At 46.6% G+C, this 25,534-nt stretch overlaps 1 protein-coding gene across 1 annotated transcript in view; it reads left to right on the top strand.

Moving 5' to 3' along the window:
- Positions 1-25,225, top strand: part of LOC147886979 (uncharacterized) — an 874,612-nt gene extending 849,387 nt beyond the window's left edge. The window contains exons 40-47 of the mRNA XM_087394085.1: positions 6,569-6,807; positions 7,190-7,517; positions 7,873-8,211; positions 21,771-22,058; positions 22,267-22,506; positions 23,076-23,381; positions 23,779-23,967; positions 24,539-25,225. Of these exons, the coding sequence (XP_087250211.1) occupies positions 6,569-6,807; positions 7,190-7,517; positions 7,873-8,211; positions 21,771-22,058; positions 22,267-22,506; positions 23,076-23,381; positions 23,779-23,967; positions 24,539-25,225 (2,616 nt within the window). The remainder of the gene's footprint in view (positions 1-6,568; positions 6,808-7,189; positions 7,518-7,872; positions 8,212-21,770; positions 22,059-22,266; positions 22,507-23,075; positions 23,382-23,778; positions 23,968-24,538) is intronic.
- The last annotated feature ends 309 nt before the right edge of the window (positions 25,226-25,534 follow it).

Genomic DNA, 25,534 nt, shown 5'->3' with positions numbered 1-25,534 from the left:
CTGGGAAGCCGAAGGTGCAGCTAACACTGTAGGGGAGTCGAGGGGAACGGAGGGAGGGGGGGGATGGGGATGCCTCTGGAACTGGGGCTGAGAGGGAGGAGGAGGAGACTGAGGAGGCAGAGACGGGGGCTGAGGCTGCGGGTCGGGCGAAGGGAGGGGAAACTGGGGAAGGGGCTAGGACTGAGTGGAAAGGGGCGGGGGAGCGGGAGAGAGGGGGATCTGAGGCTGTGAAGGGCGGGCTGCCGTCGAAGAAGAAGCTCTCCCAGGTCCCTGGGGAGGCTGCCTGTCAGGTCTCTGGGGTGCTGCTGCAGGAAGGGTAACCTCTGCCTCCTTGCCTTTATCCGAGATCTTCTTGTTCTTTCCTCTTTTCCTTCTAACCTCGGTCCAACCACCCACTAACTCTGGACCGGGCTCCGACTGCCTCGGCTCCTCCTGACGTGGCTGTCCGGGGGGGGGGGGGCGGGGGCGGAGGGGGCGGGGGCGGGGGGGGGTCGAGATGAGCTGGCGAAGCGTGGACAAGCAGCCGCCAAGTGCCCAAAGCCGTGGCACCTCAGGCATTGACCTGGCTGTCCGGTGACTATCATGCTCTGGGTGATGCTGCCGGCATCTGTCACAATCCACCCCAAAAGGGGAGGCGAAGCAGGAGGGTGGCGCCTGGGTGTGGAGAGGACGGTTGCGGAGGCGGAGGGTGGAGGCGGGGTGGAGAAGTGGAGCAGAAGGGCGGGCGAGGCGAAGTGAGGGGGCGGGGGGGTCGGGGCGGGGCGGGGTGAAGGGTGCGGGGAAGGCGGGGGGCGCGGAAGGCGGGGGGGGCGGGGTTGGTGTGGCGGGGGCGGAGGGGTGAAGCGGAGGGCGGGGGAGCGGAGTGGAGGCGGGGGGGGGGGGCGGAATGGGGCGGGTGGAGCGGAATGGAGGCGGGGGGGAGCGGAATGGAGGCGGGGGGGGCGGAATGGGCGGAATGGGGCGGAGTGGGGGCGGGCGGAGGCGCGGGGGGAGCGGGATGGGAGGCGGGTGAGCGAGGGGGTCGGGCGGGAGAGGCGGAGCGGCGAGAGGGGGGGGTGAGGTGAAGCGAGGGGGGGGTGGGGTGAAACGAGGGAAGGGGGGGGGAGTGGAAGCGAGGGGGGCGGCGAGGAGAGGCGAGGTGGAGGGGCGAGATGGAGAGGTGAGGCGGCGAAGGAGAGGCGGCGGGTGAGGGGGAGGGCGGGCGGGGGGCGAGGGCGGAGAGGCAGGGGGCGGGGGTGGTCGCGGCGAGGGGGGGGGCTAGGGAGGGGAGGTAGAGCTAGCGGTGGGGGGGGGAGGGAAGCTCGCAGGAGCTGCAGGTTTTTAATAAGTTGATTTCTGTTATAGTACCCTTGTACCAACACAAAGACACAGATTGGCCCCAAAACCTTGGCACCCCTGTTAGTATTTCTTTAATTAAGTGAGAGATCCAGAATTCCAGGGTACATAAAGGATACAATCTTTCTTACATCTGGGGAATTCCACATCCCATTGGGCATCCACATACCCTTCATAGCCTTTACTGTTCACTGCTCTCACCACTCCTAGCAGTAGATCTTCACAAGAAGCTTACACACAGCCCGGAACTGTCACTAGTAACCACACTTGGCCATATTAAAATATGAAGTCAAAGTGAGTATATTTGTGTGTCCTAGGTCCCTAGGAATTATTTTATAGTCTAGTGAGTCTTAGACAGTGCCACGTGTCATATGGGAGATTATCACATATGCATTGTGACTTTCTAGAGTCTAGAGGCTCACACTCTATAGTGTTGTACTTGACTTGAGTCTTTACATATATTAGTCAACATCAAGCTATCTACATGTGAGTATTTTGATTCATTGCTATTGCCTACTTCCATTTGAGTTCATTTCCATTATGCTTGCAATCTTTCCTTTCCATTCCTAGAGATAGTTTGCCACATGTTCGTTCATGTGGTATCAGAACCATGTTCCTAGCCTTGCTCTCTCTTTCCGTTTCCCTTCCAAGAGGTTGAGGTGAGGGAGGCCAATGAAGCTACTCTTCCTCCTCCTTGGAAGGCTGCCCTCTTCTCTCCTTCCTTGAGCTCTCTTCTCCTCCTACCCAAGCCTCATCAACAGAAGCTGACTTGGAGCTGATTTACTTTGCCAGCAACAACCCCTTCTTTAGCCCGAAATGCCTTGCCAAGGGCCGCTTCTTTTGCATCGCCATCAACCGCCTTAGTAGCCTTGCCTCCAACTGCTCCAGCCCGCTGCAAACAAGCCTGATCCATACTACACCATGGCCGTACAACAAGCCGTACAGCCTACCGTACAGTCCATATATGCTGTACGGACTGTTCCTTACAGTACGGACAGTTCCAACCTGCCCGTACTGATATGACATGCCCGACATTCTCTTGGAGCTGCTGCCCGTATATTGTCCATCATTCTCTTGGAGATGCTGTTGCCGGTCATTCTCTTGGAGCCGCTGCTGATTTTACAGTTTTTGTCCGCCATGTCCTACTTTTGCCTGCAAATTTTTGCTCCACTTCTGCATCTGTCTTCCATGAAGAAGTTCCAGACCTGCTCCAGCTCATGAAGAACTTACCAAGGTGATCTTTCCATAGTTACACTTGCATTTCTACTCTTTTCCAGCCATGGATTCTTCCAAATCAACTACCATTTTGTTTGAGAAGTTTTTTGGTAAGAACTTCCCTACATGGCAAACAAAGATGCGACTTGTACTTATGAAAGATGGAGTGTGGCATATTGTTAGTGGCAAGGAGAAAAAGCCACCATCAGATGAAAAGAAAATTGCACACTGGGAGAATCTGAATGACAAAGCTCTTTCTCTCTCATTGGTTTGGGGCTGGTGGGTGATGAAGTTGTTCATCATTTTGATTTTGATTCCACTGCTCACGAATTACGGGCTGAGTTTGAAGGATTGTTTGGCAACAAAATCATTAATTCAAAGGTATTCCTAAGACAGGAATTCTTCAAGCTGCAAATGAAGCAAATGAAGCAGGAAGACTCTCTCCTTGTTCACTTGAATCATATGGAATCCCTTGTCACTCAGCTTGCTAGTCTGAAGGCCCCTGTAGGGAAAGATGATCAAGTTGTTGTACTCCTCTCGAGCATTGAGGAAATTTCTAAGTACTGGGATATCATACTAGCATTGCATGTGACACAAATGGGTTATGAGCCTATGGTTGCTATGCTCATTGATCATGAAAGATGGTATGTAGACACTCCGGACTCCAGTGCATTGTACTTCAAGGGCAAAGGCAAATTCAAGCCTTTCAGATGCAATCACTGTGGGAAGCTTGGTCACACCGAGGATCGCTGCTTCAAGAAGCTTGCCAAGCAACAAAACAAGGATCATGCCAACTTGGTTAGCGCTGCAACAAGTGAAGACAAAGAAGAAGATGATGCTTTGACACCGACTCATGCTCTCACTGCCGACATCAGAGATCTCTCTCTCCATTCGGAGGTTTATGTACCTGATGATCGAGACTTTTGTTTCTGATCTATTCTATGTGCGCTTGGGTACTCTGCCCTGGGTAGTTCCCCAAAAATGCTTGTAATAATGAGTCTTGTGTGCGCTTGGGTACTCTGCCCTGGGTAGTTCCCCAAAAATGCTTGTAATAATGAGTCTTGTGTCCTTGAGTCAATAAAGGTTCTCAACCTTGGATAGTCCTCCTCAAATGATGTTTATTTCCTTTATGAGTGATGTGTGGCTTCCTACCGAGTCCTGTTATGAAGCTAGGGGGGGATGTATTGTGGGAGCCTTTCTATTGGCTTTAATGGGTCTCTCTATTAGGCCTGGCTGAGTTCCAGGATGTTGGTGCATGCCCTAGACCGATGTGTTGGTTAGGTAGCCATGCTTCATTTGAGCCTCTAAGCTACTTGGGGTGCAAAGAGCAATAGACTCCATCATTGTCATGTTCTGCTCTTGGCTTCATTCTAGTAGTCCCTCACCTTTTCTTCATGGGGGGATGTTAGAAATGAAGTCAAAGTGAGTGTATTTGTGTGTCCTAGGTCCCTAGGACTTATTTAATAGTCTAGTTAGTCCTAGACAGTGCCACATGTCATATGGGAGATTATCCCATATGCATTGTGACTTTCTAGAGTCTAGAGGTTCACTCTATATAGTGTTGTACTTGTCTTAAGTCTTTACATATATGAGTCAACATCAAGCTATCTACATGTGAGTATTTTGGTTCATTGCTATTGCCCACTTCCATTTGAGTTTATTTCCATTATGCTTGCAATCTTTCCTTTCCATTCCTAGAGATAGCTTGCCACATGTTCCTTCAGGCCACACAGTTCCCCATAGCTGTCACTAGTGCCCAATTAGCCATCCATCTGCTCAATGCAAAGAAAGAAAGCATACATACGCTTTCTCAACTGTCCAGGACTGCCACTACCTATAGTCTCTCACCCTATGGGCAGCAAATATCCTGATACTTCAACCTATTTCCCCTGTAAGAGAACTGACATCACAACACAGCAAGCACTATGGCAATCACACCTGTACCATCCCTCTCGGGGTTCTAGGGATACTTCCCATTCCAAGCATGGATTCCCGACCCTTGCCTACTCAGCAACAAGGCTGTACCAAAGCCATGGCATCTGCCTAACAACCACTGCCTGCATGTGACTCATCTCCTAGAGAAACCAAAAACATATTCCCACATGGAACGTGCTATCTGCCAAAGCCAGCACATAGGATAAACAATGAATTCAATCCCACTTGCATTCAGTGCTCTTCCCACTCTCAGTAGGCAGCAGAATTCCAAACATTAGCCCTGCTGGGCCCTGCTCACACCCAAATGACCATAGGCATCCATTTCAATGCAAACACCTACATAAGCTGTTACCAGAAGCAGCCCATGCAGGACCACACTAATCCACCTGAATCTTCAAAGCAAATACCACTCCCAAAACGGCCCGCTATATAGGCATATGTGAAACAGCAAACTGTAATCTGCCAACTCTCTTTCCCTATACTATGGAAATATCTGCAATAGAAAGGTAGAAGAAGAGAGTGATTGTTCTATGCTTGAGAGACTTCCAGAGCTCCTTCAAAAATAATATCTGCATCTCAAGGGGATCTGCAAGCTCTCAAATGGTGAGCTCTGGAAGGCTCTAGTAGTAATCTGACATTAATGGCATTACTTTTTGTGAAGTCAAAGAAGGAAGACCCTTTGAGTGGTTGTCTGCTACAATCCACTTCTAGTCACTTGGATCCCATTGAAGATACTTTATCGGGACACTCCCACAAAGCCAGCCCCTCGAAGTACAAGTGGGATATCCTATGAGTGAGGATCAACATAGCAGCTAGAAGCAAAATATCACCATTCAACAAGGCCCAATACTGTAATTGGCTCTAGAAGTAGATCAAAAATCACATTAGAATGATAAGATCTGACCAATTTGCCTCCAGACTGAACATAGAAGATCATATTGTCCTCACCTCTATCCCACAAGAGACCTATGACCTGAAGAGGGACGCTTGTGCCTAAGGAAGCACCTATCCACATGACCTGAAGAGGGATGCTTGTGCCTTTGGAAGCACCCATCCACATAATAGGTCTACGTTGTGTCCCATCTCTGGGGGAGGGGCCCACTACAAAGGGATATCTACACCTATCTGAACAATCCTTCTACCACTCCCTCTGAGGGGACTAGTTACTTGAAGTCTATATGTTCTTTGGGAAGGTCCTTGAAAATGTTCCTAGAACACACAAATGAAGCAAGCCCTCTCTTCCATCGTAATGACTGCATATGTCCTGAGGTACCAAGAGGTCTATCAAGCTCATTCAACATAAATCCATTCCACATTTGGCTGCCTATGGATCTCATCCTGCATAATAAGGGGAATCCTCTATAATCAATATCTGTTGAAGCTCCACCAAGCTCTAACAACAGCAGCTTTAAGTGGTGAGGAAAGCATCCTGATGTCTGCAGAAGTAAAGATCCAAGAATACTGTCCATCCAATCACCACCTCAAGAGAAAATGCAAGACCCAATGCACCAAAGGAAAAAATGTTTCCAAAGGCCCTTGACCTGGCAAGAAGCTTGCAAAGCAAAGCTCTGCATTAAATATCAGAATCAATAATGTTTAACCCTCCCTCCTAGGCCAGAACAATCAAGGTCTCCCAAGCCACTTTGTCTCTTGCATCTGTAGATCCATCATGTCTGCTCCAGAGAAAGTTCCTGATAGGCCTCTTAATCTATGAAATGCAGTCCCTACAGTGGCATCAATAAGAGCAAACAAACCAGGCATTGGCCAGCAACATTTGGTTGACAACTACCACTCTAGAGGCAAGATCAAGCTTGGCTGAACAACAAAAAATGAGTTCCTTCCTAATACTCTCCAAGTGAAGAAGAAATGCATATGCCAACCTTAACAGCCCAAATATCTAACAGAGAGACCTCCTGCTAGAATTATACCCTCTAGATGTATTTTGTCGGTGCGTGGATTCTGTTTTCGCACTTCCTCACCTTTCTTACATATATTGTATATTTTTAGGAAGAGTTCATTGGAGAGCCTACACGTGAGTGTGGACTTATAGATTTAATGTGTTGATATCATCATTTACTTACAGGTGCTTTCCAGCTCTGAGGGGAACATTTTAGAGAATGAGACTGCCATTAACATCATCTCTAGCTCCAAGGCCCTGTCAATAGATATTGCAGAAAAGCAAAAAATTGCAGAAAAAACAGAGGCCAAAATTGACGAAGCTAGGAAGGGATATCTACCTGTTGCTATACATGTTGCTTCACTATTTTTCACAATATCAAATCTCTGTTCGATAGATCCAATGTACCAGTATTCTCTGACCTGGTATGTCAAAAATAGTCAGGTTGTAAAAATTCTGTGAAAGGAGCAATCAATTAGAAAATTGGTCTACCACAATAGTATTGTATAGAAACTTTTTACAGAACAGTGATGGCACTTCTTCACTCATACTTCCTTCTGGTGTTCGAAGGTTTTTCTTCCATTGTTGAACTCACTTTGTCAAGAAAAAGATGTGTGTGAGAGAAATCTCCACAATTTAAAAAAAATCCAAAAGGAGGCAATGAATTGTATTGATGTCAGCCATCGCTGTTCTGTAAAAAGTTTCTATACTATTCGTTCTCTCTGAACCACATATGAAAATACTAGGCAAAGGAACATTGGCGACCAAACACCTTTAAATAGCACTAACAACTTCACTTATTGGCAGGTACCTTAATCTGTTTCAATCCTCAACAGGAGACTCCGAAAAGACGGACATATTAGCAAAACGGATAGAAATCCTCAATGATTACTTTACATATTCACTTTTCTGCAATATATCAAGGAGTCTCTTTGAAAAGGATAAGTTGTTATTCTCCTTCTTAATCTGTGTAAACGTTCTATCAAGACAAGGTAAATTATCTTCAGAAGAATTCAGATTCCTATTAGCTGGTGCAGTGACCATTGAAAGGGAAAAAGCTAAGTCCCCAGCTCCGTGGCTTGTTGAGAAACTTTGGGGAGAAATGGTCCAACTTTCAAAAATAGAGGCATATCAAGTATGTTAAACCATTTAATTATTTGATTCATTTTGAAACTGCAATTGTTTCCATGATACATATACGTATCAAAATAGTTGCGCAGCTTATATTTGGTCTAATCAGGAACTTGTCAGCATAATATCATGAATCCTGCAATATCCTTTCCAAACTAAAATGGCCCAAAAAAATCTACATACTCAAGGAGTGTCTGTACTTCAATCACACATTGGTTCTGCTAGGATTGGTATCATATTGCTTATAACACACATCAATATACATACATCGATTGGTAAACGACAAGGTTATGTTTAAATGTTGGCCGCTTAGCATAGAATTCCAAAAAAAGCTAACACTTTTTCCCATTTGGACATAGGGATTCAATAAATCATTTGCACAAAACCCGAGTAAATGGAAACATATTTATGACAGCACTCAACCATACAAGGAAGTGCTACCAGATGATTGGAATTCAAAGTTGACAAATTTTCAAAAACTTCTTATCATCCGCACCATAAGGCCAGACATATTACTTGTGGCTGTAAGTAGCTTTGTGCATGAGACAATGGGACGATGCTATGTGGAACCACCAACATTTGACTTGCCAAGTGTATATCACGACTCCAGTCCAATAGTCCCACTCATATTTGTGCTTTCTCCTGGATCAGATCCCATGGCAGCTCTTTTGAAATTTGCAGATGGTTTGAGGCAGCAGGTACAGTCATTTCATTGATTTTCTTAGTGATATAATGACAATTGTACCTTACATGACTTGAACAAATTATTTGGCTCTTTCATTCATATTTTATTTGCAGTAAATGTTAACTTGTAAAGGTTCACGAGCTACAAGACTAGGGATTCAAAACATTATGATTACAGGTAACACATGCACGGAACCCTCATGAAGCCAAAAGGAGGGTACATACCTATAAGGAAGAATATGTGAATAAGACCACAATGAGGCTTTTGACAGGGTTTTTTAGCAGAAGGTCCTCACCGCCTCCTGCAAGCAAGCTTCTCCCTGCCCATTGCGCCCCTCCCCTTCGTCCTTCCCTCTGCTCCTTCTCCTTCCTCTCTCTGTTCCCAGCTCCCCAGCCTGCCCCCCCTTGATTGCCTTTGCTTGTACACAGCCCAGTGCAGATTCTGGAAGCAGCTGCACGCCCTTGGCAGCAGCTTGTGGTGCTGCCTTCAGCCCACATGGTAGTTTTCTGCCCCCCCGCGCTCTCTCTAGCTAGTCCGCATTAGTGGCGCACTTGCTCTACTGTGGCACCTGCCTGCTTACAGCTAGGTTTGGTTTGAAGAGTGGCTGGCCCCTATTTGTGGTTGGCCAGCCTTAGTTCTTGGAAGCGGCTGCTCCCCCAAGTGACTCACATTCGGCACTTTCAGATCCCAGGCTCCAAAAAAGCCCAGTTGGCTGGGCCCTTGGCAGTGCTCGGCCACCTTCTTGGCACTTCGCAGCTCGTCCTTCTCCCAAATTGTCGAAGGACTCCCAAGCCGTTAAGATCCTCCTTTCTCTAGAAGACAAGCAATAGGTGAAGAAAGCCGTTCAGTCTCTCTAGGATGGTGGGTTGATAGTGTCTCTTACTCCCACAAGGAGCGAGATGCAGTGATTAGATTCAAGCGAGCTTAGCATTAGAGGCGGCCACATCCAGGATGTTACCATCTACTGAGAGGCATTTTCCTCATCTAGTTGAGCTCCCTTGACACCACTTCAGTCCTTGTGGAGCAGAGCCCCCTTATCCTAGGTCCTCACCTTGTGTATTCATTCCTTGGTACCATGGGTTTACGGTCAATGGCAACTCATCATATCCCCTGGTTAGGCTTCCCAGGTCTTTCCTAAAGGACTATCGTCCTATCCTTCCCTCCATCAGGAGAGCTTCGGCAGGATTCTTGAGATGCCACCTGAGACAACATAATCAGTGGTAGTAGATGACAGCATGCCCCACCTCAGGTTGATAATTGAGTGCCCAAAGACCCTACTAGAGAAGATCCTCCTAGAGATGCTTGACAATGGAGAGTTCAAGCAGCGAATTGAGATCTCGGGGCTGCCAAGTCAATGCCTACGGTGTAGATAGATGGGACATTTTGGCTTGTGACTGTCTGAGGAGTTTGGGTAGGGGTGTCCCTCAATGTCGTTAGGAGCAGAGGGTAGTTCACCCACAGAGAGCACAATGCAAGTTAAGATAGCATATGGAGTCTTAGACCCCCTGGCTAGAGCCTTCTAGGGGGGCTTGGACCAGGGTAGAGCATAAGAACCCTAGCAGGCAGGCTTTGAAGAACCATAGGCGGCAACACAGGCTCTATCAACATGTGAGGGCAAAGCATGAGCCAACTTCCCAATCCTAAGGGAAGTAGTGGGAGGACGCCCTAGCAATACTCTAAAAGACGAGATCTCTTTTGATGTTCAGAAAGACTCCCCGCCACTAGCGGTTCAGAAAACCCACGTACCCACTCAACAGCAAGACCTTCCGTTTCGACAACTATTGCTCGAGTTGTTAGAAAGACTCCCCGTCACTAGCGGTTCAGAAAACCCAGGTACCCGCTCAGCAGCAAGACCTTCCGTTTCGACAACTACTACTCTAGTTGTCAAAAAGACTCCCCGCCACTAGCGGTTCAGAAAACCCAAGTACCCGCTCAATAGCAAGACCTTCCGTTTCGACAACTACTGCTCTAGTTGCCCACCCTCCTCGACCTGACCTCCCCCTCCCGCTCAAGCCTCTCCTCCCTGTTCTTCTTCTACCTCCCCCCCTTCTCCACCTTCTATCCCTGTTGTAGTCACGCTCACTACCCATCCTCCGCTCACTCCCTCTCTGCTCCCCTTCTCTCCCCGTCCCTTTGTAGTAGTTCTGGCCGCTTCCACCTCCTTCCATCCCTCTCCTAGACTCAGCCCGGCTCCTCGTGTGCAAGACTCCGCCTTCTAGAAGAAGCCCGAGTCAGGCGGCTTGCTTTCTCAGCTTCCAAGTCCGAGGCCTCGCCCTAGGCTACCTTTTCCGAGGGATTTTTGGAGTCTTGGGCCGTGGAACTAAGATGTGTATCCTCTTGCTCTAGAGATGATGGTGTTGATCTTGAAGCCCCGGAAGGGGGTTCCCATAGGTGTGGTTGGTTCCCACACTCTGTGGGTTTGGGGCTTCCATTTTGCCTCCATGGGTTGATTGCATGATGAGAGCCAATGTACTGCATGATGGAAGCATGGATGGGTCCCCAGGAGATCAATTTGTGGCTTACGGTGATCGGTTGCAGACATGCGAGAATCGTTTGGATAGGGGTTGCCAGGATTCTCAGCACTTTTATTCCCTCTCATTTCTTCATGACTTGGGGATCAGTGGCTTGGCTCTCTTTGTCAGGATCTGAGATTTTCTATGAGTGGCAAGATGTTTCCTGGGCCATCTCCATTAGTTGAGCCTTGCTCTCTGGGAGGATGTGCCTATCTCCCGATATAGACCAGTACAGCTGATGTGGATTCTCCTTGGGAGATACTGGCTAGTATTACTGCCTAGTACATGTTGATGTGGATTCTGCTTGGGAGATGCTGGCTAGTATTACTGCTTGGTAGATTTGGAGGGCTGGATGCACAAAGGCCTTAGATGGATCACATGTCCACCCTTCTCATACCTTGGCTAGCATGAATTCCCTTCTGATTTGGGAGCATATGTTTCAGCACCAGATGTCAGTTGTTGCAAATGCCTACTCCCAAGGCAGGTGCAGTCCCCAACAGTAGGCAGGAGTGGAGGGTTCTACATTTCAGTCTCACAACCGGTGGCTGCGGATGTATATGAGCAGGGTGAGCTGATCACATGGAGGGTAGTATGGATGGGCTTATGTTTGGGTAATTCTAGGATAGGTATTACGCCCTTGCTTGCAGACAACAGCACCCTGCTTTTTAGAGGTGGCTGATTGAGAGCCTCCCAGATGTGGACTCTTGGATTGTTGGACGCAACTTCAACAATCTAGAGTTTGGGGAGGACAAGTAGGGCAGAGCCTCTTTCTCGGAGATGCCAACGGCTAAGAGGAGCACGTGGGAATAGTTTATCTTCCCAATTTTGTGGTACAAATCCATGGTGGGAGGTGGATTTCTACGGATTGCCTCGTAATCTTTGTCCAGCATCGTCATGATAGACTTCTAGAGAGGCTGGACAAGTTCTATGTTGGTGACTAGGCTATGCACAAGGCGAGGGGGGAGGTGGGGGAAGGAGGGGGGCACTGGCATTTTGGCAGATACCACGATGTTTGATCGCTCTCGGATTGTTCTACACTTTGAGCAGCCCCATAGAGGACTCCCCCAGGAAGGGGTCCACATACCAGATGCCGTACTCCAAGAGGAGGAAGTACAATAGGCAGTCATCGAGATTTGGCAGCAGCCCAAGACCCCTCGTGGGTTGTAGACGCAATCCAGGGGAGCAACAAGGAGGTTCAATCCTAGGCTCCCCATCGTCACCTTCTCTTTCAAGCACAAGATAGACATTGAGACAGGACTTGGCTTCCATTGAGCACCTCAAGGAGTAGGATTCAGGCTCCCAATGGCCTGCGAATCGGCATGAGTGCCTACGGCTTGACCTCTAGGACATGGAGATTCATCGTGCAGAGTTCTCTTATCACTCCTTTAGAGCCAAGTGTGTATAGGAATGTGGCAAGATCATTCGATAGTTTTTCCATGAGATTTTTAACTTCGGTTCTCTTCTGCAGTCTCCTAGTCGCGGATGGATTTGTTCGATCCCAAAGGGGGGGGGAGGGGGGGAACAGGGCTGATCTTTGTCAGTGAAGACCAATTACGTTGTTGGACATCACATACAAGAACTTAGCAAGGTCTTGAGTTTGCGGTTCCGGCCCCACTTGGTGGGTCTAATTCACGACAAGCAGACAGTTTTTTTTCAAGAGCGCATCATCCTAGACAACATCTTCACCTTTTGGGAGGCATTGTATTGGGCCCAACAGGACTCCCAGTCTCTCGCTATCCTTCTCTTGGATTTTGAGAAGCCTATGGCATGGTGCAGTGGTCCTTCTTGGAGGGCACTATGCGGAGGTTAGGCTTCTCAAATAGATGGATCAAAGGGGTCTCAGGCCTGTCTGCTGGGAGTTCTAGTCAGATTTCTCTTTCTCGCTTAGTTGAGCAAGGCTGTCCCCTCGCCCTCTTTCTTTTCCTCTTCATAGGTGAAGGCGCTGGGCTATTTTTCACTCTCAGACTGCAGGCCTCAATAGGATGAGGCTCTCAATTCAACAAGAGGAGGTGTTGGACTTGAACTTTGCAGATGACACCACCCTTTATGTAGAGGATTCTACAAAGAGCCTTGAGGCGGTCACGGGGGGCTTGGATCTTTACTACATGGCCTCCGGTACTCGGATCAACTTGACCAAATCCATTGGCTTCCTTGCCGTGAAGACGAATGAAGTCTAGTAGTCTACAATTGGGAGACGACCCTGGTCTATCAGTGGATTTCGTAGGGGTAGACAATGAGATATCTCGGTTGTCACGTGGGGATAGACATTTCAACACAACAACAAATAGCCCCGACTTTAGAGAACGTGCAGCACAAGCTTCTCTATTGGATCTTAGTCAAAGTATCTCTAGCAGATAGGGCCTTGCTGGCCAACCAGGATCTCCTTGCCATAGCCTGGTACATAGCCTCGTGCTGGTGCTTTCACAAGGGATGCATAGGTCAGCTTAGGCGCTTGGTGCACAACTTCTTATGGGCAGGCTCTGATGGTACGTAGAATACCAGAGCTAGGGTCGCTTGGCAGACAGTGATCCTGCCATAGGCACAAGAAGGGCTAGGAATCATTGATCTGAAGATGCACAGAGCAGAGCCTTGGTGGGCAAGCTGGTCACTCTTTGGTTTAGAACCCTAAAAATTTTTGCTACGGCGTGGGATTCTTAGAAACACTACTTGCATAGGAGGACAATGGCAAGAGTCTCATAGATGGATCTTTTCTTAGGCTCCCCTTATAGGGAAGGGCTCCCCTTTGATGAGGATGCTCCATAGGGTTTGACAGCGACTGTCAAGGGGACTCATTTTGGCCAAGTCCTACTTGTCCTGAGGAGTTCATGAGGCAACCACTCATCTAGCATCTGGAGGTCCGGGTTTCATGTTGAGACAACGGACCCACATTAGCTAGTTGCAGTCGAATAGTGATCCGGCTACGTCATTTGGAACCTGGAGACGTCTCCCCTTGGAGGCAGAGCCATGCATGCAAACACTCTCGCCATTACATGTATTCTCAAAATTGATGCAGCGATACCAATCCTGTGGTGGTGGGAGGGGCTAGACAACTCCTCACCATTGATATGGATAGTTCTCGAGGACAGGAGTGCCTCTCAAGATTCAGTTTCTACGACAATCTCTTGGATCCTTTCATCGCAAATATTACAGCGTGGGGCCAGGGGGGCACCTCCATCCCACGATGACAAAAGACCTCCAGGATGATGAGGCTTTGGGCTTGTTAGACTGGCAAAGGATTAGGGTTGTGAGCCAATTGGACATAGCATGGACTATTGACCCCGGTATAGTCTTGACACGACAAGATAGTACACGGCGGAGACACTAGCTATGGGAAGGCCGGCCTCTTCAAGATTTAGTGGGACCCAAGCGAGTGGTTCTGGCTTGCCCAGGTCAGGCACTCGAAAAGGGTTGAGGAGGTACCCTTATTTTCCACCCGTATTGGCCGATGTCTTTAGTTGGACATGGACTCCCTCAAAGGCGAGGCATTGGGTAGAGCATGAGGTTCCCAAGGAGATCATTTCTTGCTTTTGGTTTCATTCTCAGCCGTAGACCACAGAAGATCTCGTGTCTTCTGGATGGTTCCACATGGAGGCTTGCCCATCGACCCCTGGATGGAATAGATGTGGGTGGATGGTAGCTACCACCGCTGCACAAATGGAGTGTTAGAGCCAATCCCTCACTGTCTTTGGGGCTGCCCAACAACACAGAGGATCTGGTCAACAACTCTTAGGACTGTGACCAACACAAAGATGATGCAGCAGGACTTCACTTGGAGTAGTTGCATGGCTTACAGAGGGGAGCCATGCTTTCTAATTTGATCCAGCCTCCAACTTACAGGATCCAGGGTCAACAATGGTTAGGATTGAGCATATGATGCGGCGCCTCCCTCCTGCATACACTCTTGCGCCTTCGCCAAAGGATAGTGTATGGGAGACAGTGTCCAGCATCACTACTTGAAACATTGAGTTGCCCGTTGTAGTTTGGTGATGAGAGGACATCAGATTTCCCCATTGATCCAGCCTCCAACTTACCAGATCCAGTGTCAGCAATGGTTAGGATTGAGCCAATCCCTCACTGTCTTTGGGGCTGCCCAACAACACAGAGGATCTGGTCAACAACTCTTAGGACTGTGACCAACACAAAGATGATGCAGCAGGACTTCACTTGGAGTAGTTGCATGGCTTACAGAGGGGAGCCATGCTTTCTAATTTGATCCAGCCTCCAACTTACAGGATCCAGGGTCAACAATGGTTAGGATTGAGCACATGATGCGGCGCCTCCCTCCTGCATACACTCTTGCGCCTTCACCGAAGGATAGTGTATGGGAGGCAGTGTCCAGTATCACTACTTGAAACATATGCGTTGCCCGTTGTAGTTTGGTGATGGGAGGACATCAGATTTCCCCGGCAACCACTCTTGTCGCCATCTGGCAAGATATCATTTACACCCTGCGCACCATCTGGGAGCACAAGACTCTGGGTTCTAGAGCAACCACCAAAGGTGGGAACGTTTTTGCAAGGCATGGCCTACATGAGCTTTTTATGTCCTCACCGCAAGAGGTATTCATTGGATGTATAGTCCGCCACCTTGGTTGTTAGCCTCTGTTCTAAGAGGTTGGGCTCTCCAAAAAGAGGCTAGTTTTCCTTCGAGCAACCAATTTCTTATTGTTTTCTTTTCCCATGGTCAGCACCTTCCGGTTTTTGCTGATTTTTGTGGTTGGGTTTTTCAAGCATTGATAGAAGTTCTTTTTCTCTGAAAAAATGGTGAATGAGACTACAAGGCATGAGCACAGGAGCACACGGAGCCACTAGGTGGAACCATGAGGCAAGTTTTGCCAAGATCTTTGTGTGGCATTGCACAAGGTGCCTACGCCTTATTAGACAAACAACCACTTGCATCAGGTCAGCCCAATAACATTGGGGAGAGTGTTCCTTTTAATCAAAATGCAGACAATGAAGAAAGTGGGCAATAGGCACAACATAGCCAGCTTCCCTTGCTTCAAGGGGTATAGAGCAGGTCTAAGGAGAATATAGAAAAGTATCAAAGGGGATAGGAATATAACAATGGTCAACAGAGAGGAGGAAAGAGGAACAAAGGGGAAGTATGGAGAGCACTATGTAATCTTGTACATAGTGCAAAGCTGTGGTGAGTGGAGAAGGAAGATTATGCTACGACTTGTCTCATGTTATAGCTGATGTATTTTGCACTTCTCTAGCAGAGCTTTCCCCATCATAGTCTATTATTCCTTGGTGTACCTTTCTCATATATATAGTCTGCTCTACTTGTCTATACGGGTTGAATTATTCCAGTAAATGGTTACACAAAAGTGTCTCCTCCATACATGATTTGTCCTCCAACGATACCTTTAAAGGATACAACCCACCCTACTTCATTGATATTTTTGTGATCAGGTGGAATTCTTTTTATGCACAGGAGAGATGATCTCACCAAGATGGACGGTTTTGTGAGGTCAGGAGTGAGATTGGGTGCAAAACAGCCCACAATTGAGAAAGGAGAGTGATAAAGTAAGAGTGGTCTTGGTGGAGGATTGGGGAATCTTGGAAGGATTGAAAGAATCTTCTGATAGGTGTTGTTTGGTTGAGGCATGCTTAATGCAGAATAGAAGACGAATAGGAGGGTGGTGGAATCTATCCATTTGTCACGTTCCTGCCTTCAAGCTCAAGCAATCCAGCCATCACGATCTTCTAGTTGTCCCCCTCATAATGAGTGAACAACCTAGAGTCTTCCAAACACCATGCTCTGAGGGTCTGTTTCAACCCGTCCTTCCTTCGGCAAGGTCTGCAACAAAAGAACATCTCCAAATAACCTGGACCACGAACTTTAAACGCACCTGACTAAACCTGAGTCACCCTCCTTCTCGCAAGGGCATTGTCCTCCAGTCGTGGAAGTCGATTCCCAAGAGCTTCTGAATCAGTGTCGTCCTTCAACAAGGTCCCTGCCTTCAGGCTCCCACACCTGTGAGCTTCCTACTTGGGCTCTGATACCATGTTAGAAATCACCCGACAAAGGGTACGCACAGTGGAAGACTGATAGTAATGCCCAGGAGCTCACACAGTGTAGTGTGGGGTGTGGAATAACAAACTTCTTAACTTATGTGCATAGATGGGCAAGCCAGTAAATAGACAATGCTCAGAAACAAATATAGAAGCAACTCTTTATATTTCTGTCCGTCCGCAAAGTAGGACAAGATACAATACCAAAAGGTTCTCCTACTAGATGTCAAGCACTTCTAGATCTCTGAGCCCGCATGCTCCATCTCGAGCATATGTAGACTCTCTGTCTAGAGTGTTCTTCTCCACCTTACTGCCTGTGAATCAGCCTAGGTGGGCAGCACCTTGCTTGCTCAGTCTGCAACTCTCTGTAGGTCTTCTTCACCTCCTAGGAGTAGGTCCAAGAATGCCTTGACTGCTGCTCCTGTCTGCTGCAGGTTTGCTGCTCCAGAAGATATAATATGATCACAACACCTTGCTGCCCTAGAAGACAGCCAAGAACCAGCCTCTAGGGAACTCAGTCTGCAGCACACCTTCCACTCTCCTTCACCCCCAGTGTGAGGCCCAAGGGAGTGGCTTCTAGTTGCTCCTGTTTGTGGCTGAATGTTGGATGATTGTATGAGGCACAATGGTCTCCTTTTATAGGCCCAAGGGCCCTATCAAGTGGCCGACCCAGCAGGGAGATGAACCGACCCCCTCTGGCTGACTTGGTTGGCTAGCCCAACCCTAACCAGCCGACCTGCTGGTCGGCCTGGTTGGCTGGCTCAACCAGCCCTATATAAGGGCCCTAGCCAGGCCCTTTTGGGCTGCTGCTAGGCTGTCCTTTGTTGATGCTGGAGACTTTCTTGCAGGCTGTACACCTGCCCACAGACCCCCGCCATGCTGCGCCATGCTGCAGCCCTTTGCTAGCACCACGTCCTGCCTGTACACCTTCCATACACTGCCCTGCAGCAGCCCGTACAGATCTGTACAGTGGCTGACGTCATCGTGCCTGCATTCCTTGATGGAGATGCTGCACAGATCTGCTCTGCTCTGTCCTTGACAGTCACCTGGCCATTCTTTGCCAGATCTGCCCTCGAGGCAAGCTTCCTTCTGTCAGGTACTCTCCTTTCTTTGTGTGAGGTGCTGCCCATGTGGCAGCCCCCTCCCTCTCTCTTTTCCTAGGTTCACCCCCCCCATGTTCTCATATGGGGGCTTACAGATGGGGAGGTGACCATTCCAACAGGGTATTCATGTGGACTTTTAGTATACTTAAATTTATTTATTTTTTTCACAGAAGTTCAAGAACTTTTCCCAAAGAGAGGATTTTTATTAAGTATGACCAAAATACAAGGACCCATAAAAACCCCCTACGAGAACCTCATACAAGGATGATGTAGAAAGGACATGAGGTTGTCATGACCAATTTAGAGAGTGGAAATGCCACGAGCGACCTATGGCAGCATGTGTAAAAAACAAGTTGTGGTTCTTTTTTCACTGTTGGACATTTGGGTGCTTTATAAATAGTAAACAAAACATTTGAAGCGGTTTTGGATTCAATTACATGCCCTTTTGGGGTCACATTTGGTATAACAACATTCACAACTGTTTTGTGACTTTTCTTGACAAGTAGACTTCATAGAGCAACATCTGGCTCTCTTGGCAAGGCCTCCAGGGAGAACTCGTGTCGAAACCAACCCTAGAAGTGGCAGGGGTGGGAGAGATGCAAACAGAGAGGGAGGGGGGGAGGGGGGGGTGTGTGTGGAGGGCCTACCTATGCTATAAAGGAAGGGAAGGAAGTAGTACCACATACCATCGTGTGTATGTTGTCATCGGGTCCTATACTTGCGGACCTCCTAAAGACCGTGTGGAGTCCTCCAAGGGGATCTCCTCCCCCTATTTCCTACGCTGAAACTGTTGAGGAAAGTGTCCATATCCATACGGGTCCATATCTACTTCCGCTTGCTTCGATCTTCTAGTTCCTTTTGTATTCTTCTTTGCATAATGTCTCTAAAACAACTGCATCAGTAATTGTAGTGGCACAGGAAGAGGATGTTGGTGGGCTCCTGCTGCTACGGACCTAACTCACCAACCTGCCTTATCCCCCTAATGGGTAGCAAACCTTGGGCAGGCCTTGGCCCAATGGCCAAGCTTTCTACAACAATGACATTGTCTCAGCCCACACAACCTCCAACCTTTGAAGCACCACCTTCCCAAAAAGGGTCTCCAAAGAAATGCTATAGGGTAGGTGGAGGGGTCCGTGATTACAAATTTCACCTTTGGTGCCCCATCATCCATGAGAACTGAGGTTGTTGTCCTAAGGTTCCAAGACGATCCCAAATCTAGCACTAATCAAGGGGATAATACTCTGTTAGCTATGAAGAGTGGTGTTAACTATAGATTCATTCACTTCGACATGCATTCGGATTGCCTACGCTTTGAGCTCTACGAAGGCAATATGTTGTTTCTAGATTGGCTAACGAAGTTTCATGTTGAAAGGATGGGTTTGGTGTGCATCACACCCCCTGTGTAGAATGCTCATTTGTATGCTAGATGGTAGAACGACATATGTGAATTCATAACAATAGAAAGTGCATCAACTGCTCAAAAATTTCAATACTGTCTGGATAAAAGAGGTGTTCCATTCAATGCTTTATTATTTGTGCAAGCCAATACAACCGGCATTGCCATACTGAACAAATCCGTATCCATACTCGTACTGTCACACAAGTATTTACACATCACTCTCCAAGTATAATGCCAATGTCTCAAATATTTCACACAACTATTAGCACTCTCTCAATCGTAGATCTATAGCTTTTCACCTTTGACAATGCCCCACCGGTCACTAAAGATTCTTTCTGAGACCAAAACTATTGGCGCTCGGTGTGTTGTCTTCATCGCCTTTAGGTCCTCATTGTGGTTCAATCCAAATCACTCCGACTTTGGGCCGTAGCTTATTACATCCTTCGATCGCTCTGCCTGGTCTTTCAATTCATTGTTGACCTCCTTTGTCTTGCGGATTGAACATTGTCCCTAACTGTTAATTTAGCCGTGTCCTCATGGCTTCAATCTCGACTTATTGCATCCTGATGCACCTGTAGGCATTCTCATTCCACTTGGGCATATGTGGTTCGGTGCAATCATTCAACAAGTCCCAAATCTGTGAGGCTTCGACCTCTAAGATTTAGTACATTCTGTAATAATGGTTCTTAGCTAGCTTATTGTAAATTATCCACTCCCTTCTCCAATTGCGGCGTTTTCATTTGCAATGGTGTCTAGGACTATGGTTCAATGGTTGTGTTGTGACCCCCCGATCTTTTTTGCCTTTGTATGCCAACCTTTATGTCCCTGTACCACACTTGGTCTGTGTTTATTGGATCTCCGGCCACTAGTAGAGTTTGCTACCTCGTGCAAAGGTGCAACAAGTTGGATGTTTGCTTATTTTCCACTCAAAGCTTAAGGAGTTGCAACTCAAATTTACAACCGAGGCTTCTGAAATCTTTGAGGGTATTGGGAAACAAAGAGAGAAACCGCAAGCTGAAAAGTAGGAGCTACTTCGATTGTTGATCAAGCTGTTTGGGCCCTCTCCTATTCAATGCCCTAACCAAGGTCTTAATTTGACACCTAGGGAGAAAGCACAACAAAGGCAATGGAGACCTTGGCAGCAGTGAAGACTGCTTCAGCCCAACCAACCCCTAGAGAAGCCAACAATCACAAGGTGGGGAGGGGGCTAACGAACTCCCTATGGAACAGAGCAATGAGTGCAAGAGGGGGAACTCGATTAATCGACCTCATAAATGATGAACCCGAAGTCGAGTGTGTCTCTTAAGGCCCACGCTTTCCATTCATTTCCTTGTAGCCTCCATGCGATGCCGCTTTCTTCGGTCGACTGACTTCATTTTCGCTAGTTTGTCTATGAGCGAACTATCCCTTTGTTGCACCTAGGAGGTGGCCTCTTGTGCTTTTCTTTCATCTATCTTCCATTTGCAACAACTTAATGCAAGCACACAATGAGCCCAATACAACGAAAATCCTGAGGAGATGTGAGGATAAAGCTACCCTTTAACCTCTCAAAAGGTCAGGGTCAAGCCTCTCATGTGGTACCGATATAGTGTGCCAACTAAAATGCACTAACACACATGCATAGAATACACACTCGCATCCACTTACAATGAAGTCTGCGAGGAGGGATGTGCCAAAAGAAATGCTGCAGGGAATGCAATCGAGCAAGCAAAAGGAGGGGAAGAAGTGAGCTGCAGGGGAGAAAGGGTGAGCTATCTACCTTGAAGCTAAATATGGAGAAAGTACCTAAGAAAAGTGATGGGTCACAACCAAAAAGCCCACATCTCTTGATCATAGTAGCTAAAAAAACTTCACATCGTTTAGGATAAGCGATCGTAGAGTAGATGTGAATTGACCATGAAAGGCTCAAGGTTCATACCTCTTCTTGGCTCATATCCTCCCGAGTCCCGACTCCTTGAGAGACACCGAAAGTCTCTGCCGGTTCATACGAACCCCATGATAGTAGGGACAAAGCAGGCATTGGAGAGATTTTTGGCCTTCTAATAATGCTAACTCCAAACCATCCTAAGGGTGAATTAACAAGCTAAATCCATAGTTCATCACTCAATTTTCCAACAAGTGGATTGCGAGAGCCTTAAAACTCATGAGTGGGTATAGAGTAGGCTTCTCCTATGGAACTTGGGAAAACTACAGGTGGTTGATTGCAAGCCATGGAGGCTATTCCACCTGCCTTTGATTTTGTTTGGTTTACCTTCCTTCAAGGCCAAATGTTCTGATTTCTGGTCTCAGTAAAGCACTGATCAAGTGTATTGTTTTTTTCTCTCGCTGATGATGACGATGTAGTAGTGCTGATGATGTTATGACTATGTAGTACTTAGCATTTAGAATGGCTGATGATGCTCGCTTAGTAGCTCCACCCTTTCAGCTTATTGTATCAGGTTTCTCACAATCTCGTAGACCCATTGGTCTTCCAAAGACTTTAATAAAAATTCTTTCTTTCTCTAAAATCTAACACCTCCAAAAGTTTTAAATCTCATGATCAGGTTCAGAGCATTTCATTGGGTCAAGGACAAGGACCAAAAGCTACAGCAATGATACAAACTGGAATGCAAACAGGATGTTGGGTTGTTTTACAGAATTGTCATCTTGCAGCTTCCTGGATGCCACAGCTAGAAAGGATCTGTGAAAATTTTGGCTCAGAGAATATCAACTCAGGGTTTAGAATGTGGCTCACGAGCTACCCTTCAGAAAAATTCCCAGTATCCATCCTTCAAAGCAGTATCAAAATGACAAATGAATCTCCAAAAGGCTTGCGTGCAAACATGCTACAGGTATACACAGAACTACAATTATCACTGAATCTCTCAATATTCGAGGCTGTAATTCATATCTAATTCTTGGAATCAGCACAGGCTTACAAAATTTCAGCAGAATCATGCAAATTGTTTGAACTTCAGATGAAAGAATAAAACATTTCTAATGAAGCAGTAGATTGCAGCTTCATAGATTTCATTCAATTCTTATTTTACCTCCTTCCAGAATTATCAAAGTGATCCTATAAGTGATCCAAAGTTCTTCGAGATGCCCGGCGAGAAAGGACCTGTTTGGAAAAGAATGCTTTTTGGTCTGTGCTTCTTCCATGCATCTGTTCAGGAAAGAGTAAAATTTGGGCCACTTGGCTGGAATATTCCATACCAGTTCAGTGACTCAGATCTTAAAATCAGTATGAGGCAACTGCGTGCGTTTCTATTGGAGTTTCCAGAAAGCGTCCCTTTCAAGGTGTGCGACAAACATGATTACTAAGGGCATTTTTTATATACCTTCTATCGTCCGAAACAGTGTCCTTTATCATGCTGACTTATACCATGGGCATACCCTTAGAAAACACATAGCTTGAGCTAACTCTTAATCTCTTGACTTGCTGTGAGTATATCTGTCAAGACATTAAAGTGGTTTGCCTTTACACTGCAGCAATCTATGCTATTATTTTTACTTCAAAAGTTATAAGCATACTAGAACTCAAACCAAACTGATAAGATGCAAAGAAAAATAGAAGGCACGTAATGGTGGCATGAGCACCACCCAGTGGTACAGTTTAATCAAAGCAGAAGGTTTAGTAAGCATTGACTCCCACTTATACTTAGAAACTGGCAGTAGGTATGTAGGCTAAAGCCACGCAAGGGTCTTGACAGTCCATGAGCAACTTGCTTCCTGATTCACACTCGTTTTTTTCCCCCTTTGAGCTGATAGAAATGTGTGAAACTCGGTAATTGAGTTATTATAGATCTGCTTGAAGGTATGTAATATCACAGCAGCAAATAGTTACAATCACAGTATGTTCTTTGCAGGCACTAGTGTACTTGACAGGAGAATGCAACTATGGTGGACGTGTCACTGATGGCCATGACCGCAGAACATTGATGTGTTTACTTTCTGTCATTTACAATCCAAGGATCCTGGAGGATGGCTACAAATTTTCCTCTTCTGGTACTTACTGCACACCTCCAGATGGTTCATACCAGGATTACATTGATTATATCAGGCAATTCCCCCTGATTGCTGCACCAGAAGTATTTGGTTTGCATAATAATGCAGACATAACAAAAGACCAGCAAGAAACAGACACATTCCTTTCCTCTATTCTTGCAACACAGGTGGTAGACATATCCATACTGCCCCACTAGTGGTCAGCAAAATTTTATGTGAACTCTTCTCATGCGAAACTTCTGAAAAGGAAAGACAATATGAGTAACAAGATTCTCCAATTTACAATTTTCATAATTGTTGTAAAACATAACAAAATACTGTCTTATTTCACGCTGGTTTCCCTCGCCTGGACATAAAACTTGGGCTTACTCAGCCATCAACACAGAAGGCATTGTTATGCCAATGAAATGGTCTATAACAAAAAAAAGGCACAATTTAGGCATTAGCAGACACAACAGACCTACACGACCCAGTTTATTCCCTTAGCTGCACTATCCCCTCATATATTGAGCCCATCTTCTTGACATTCAGAGTAAATTTTGACACCTTGCATTGGATTTGCAGAGCAATGCAGCTGTTACAGGAGGGCGCAGCAGAGATGAGGTCATTCTTGAGATAGTACAAGACATGGCAAACAGGATTCCACCTCCATTTGACATTGATCTAGCACGCTATCGCTACCCTGTGCAGTACAGAGAAAGCATGAATTCTGTTCTTCACCAGGAAATGACCAGATATAACAATCTCACAGAGGTGCAAACACCCTTCTTACGTATAAGAACATTAAATATAGTTGTCAAGATATGCATCTACATTTGGGGAAAAATACATTTCTTAGTGACCACTCTATTTTTGGTGCTCTTCCAAAGAAGAAAGCCTTCTACATTGAATACTTGCCCTTGTCTCACGCGTATTTGCATCAAAATATGATCCATTCCCAAACCATGCTCTTGTCAGAGAATCATCTTTACTTTTGCAGGGCTGCCCTATATATTCAACCATGAATTTGATATGCATATTAAAAACCTTGCCAATCAGTTGCCATTTGAATAAGCTCTGTCAAAGGTGGTCTCCTTTGAGATCTGCTTAGACCTGTAACTGTTTGACCATCCATGTATGCCAAGATAAGCTCTGAGAAAAAGTCTTGTGTCCGACATAGGCATTGCACAGCTTGACCAGACTGCATTCTTCAGTATTATGTGCAAAAAAGTTATGAAGTATAAGCTCATGATAGTTATGATGCACGCTACTGTAATTAATGCTGAGATTTTTACATAAATTTTTAAGAAACCACAGTTGGATTAACAAATATGCATAAATGCAGGTCATCCGCTCCAGCCTTCATACCCTGCAAAAAACTCTAAAAGGATTAGTGGTCATGTCTGCTGAGATCGAGAAACTAGCCAATAGTGTATATAATGGTAAAATTCCTGCAATGTGGGCAGTAAAGTCGTTTCCATCATTGAAACCATTGAGCAGCTACATTTTGGAACTGACTCAGCGTTTGAACATGCTCTCGACGTGGATGGAAAAAGGACCACCCACACGGTTCTGGATAAGTGGCTTCTTTTTCATACATGCCTTCCTTACGGCCGTTTTGCAAAATTACGCTCGCAAATACAAGGTCCCCATAGACACAATCACCTTTGAATTCCAGTGCATGCCGAAGGATGGCTTTTATGAGGATTGTCCCGAGGATGGGGTATACATTGAAGGCATGTTCTTAGAGGGAGCCCGTTGGGATGATGAAAAGATGATGCTAGCTGAGTCCCTACCAAAGGTTCTGTACTCTGCTGCTCCAATGATTTGGCTGCGACCGACCGAGACCAGTAAAAAGAAAGAGTCACATTGCTACAAGTGTCCACTCTATAGGACAACTGAAAGGCGAGGTGTCCTGGCTACAACTGGTCACTCTTCCAACTTTGTATTTAATGTAGAGTTGCCGACAGACAAGCCATCAGACCACTGGGTGAGGAGAGGTGCAGCCATGTTTCTGTCTCTCAGTGATTAAATGATCCACACTAAAGATTGATTAGGAGGCAGAGCAACTGTAATGAGCAACTACAGCAGCATTCCTGTGCGAGCTTGAAAAGAGATGAATCTGGCAATCTGTATGAGAACTAAGCACGAATCAGCAGCTTGAGCCTGCTCTATCTTCCTTCATACACCTACCTACAACAGACTTTATCTCCAGAAAGACCAGCTGCGATCACCAGAGTGGACAAACACAGGTGCAACCCTAGGTGCCAGCAATCTTAGTCCTTCAACGCTCTCACAGGGCACCAAAATTGCATTTTAATTCCTCAGCTGCTCCTAATGA

This window comes from Dipteris shenzhenensis, chromosome 23 (assembly GCF_047967505.1).
Source record: "Dipteris shenzhenensis isolate YYH24624 ecotype China chromosome 23, Dip_SZ_1.0, whole genome shotgun sequence".
Classification (NCBI taxonomy): Eukaryota; Viridiplantae; Streptophyta; class Polypodiopsida; order Gleicheniales; family Dipteridaceae; genus Dipteris; species Dipteris shenzhenensis.
Note: the sequence above shows the minus strand (reverse complement) of the source record. Positions and strands in the feature narration are given on the sequence as shown.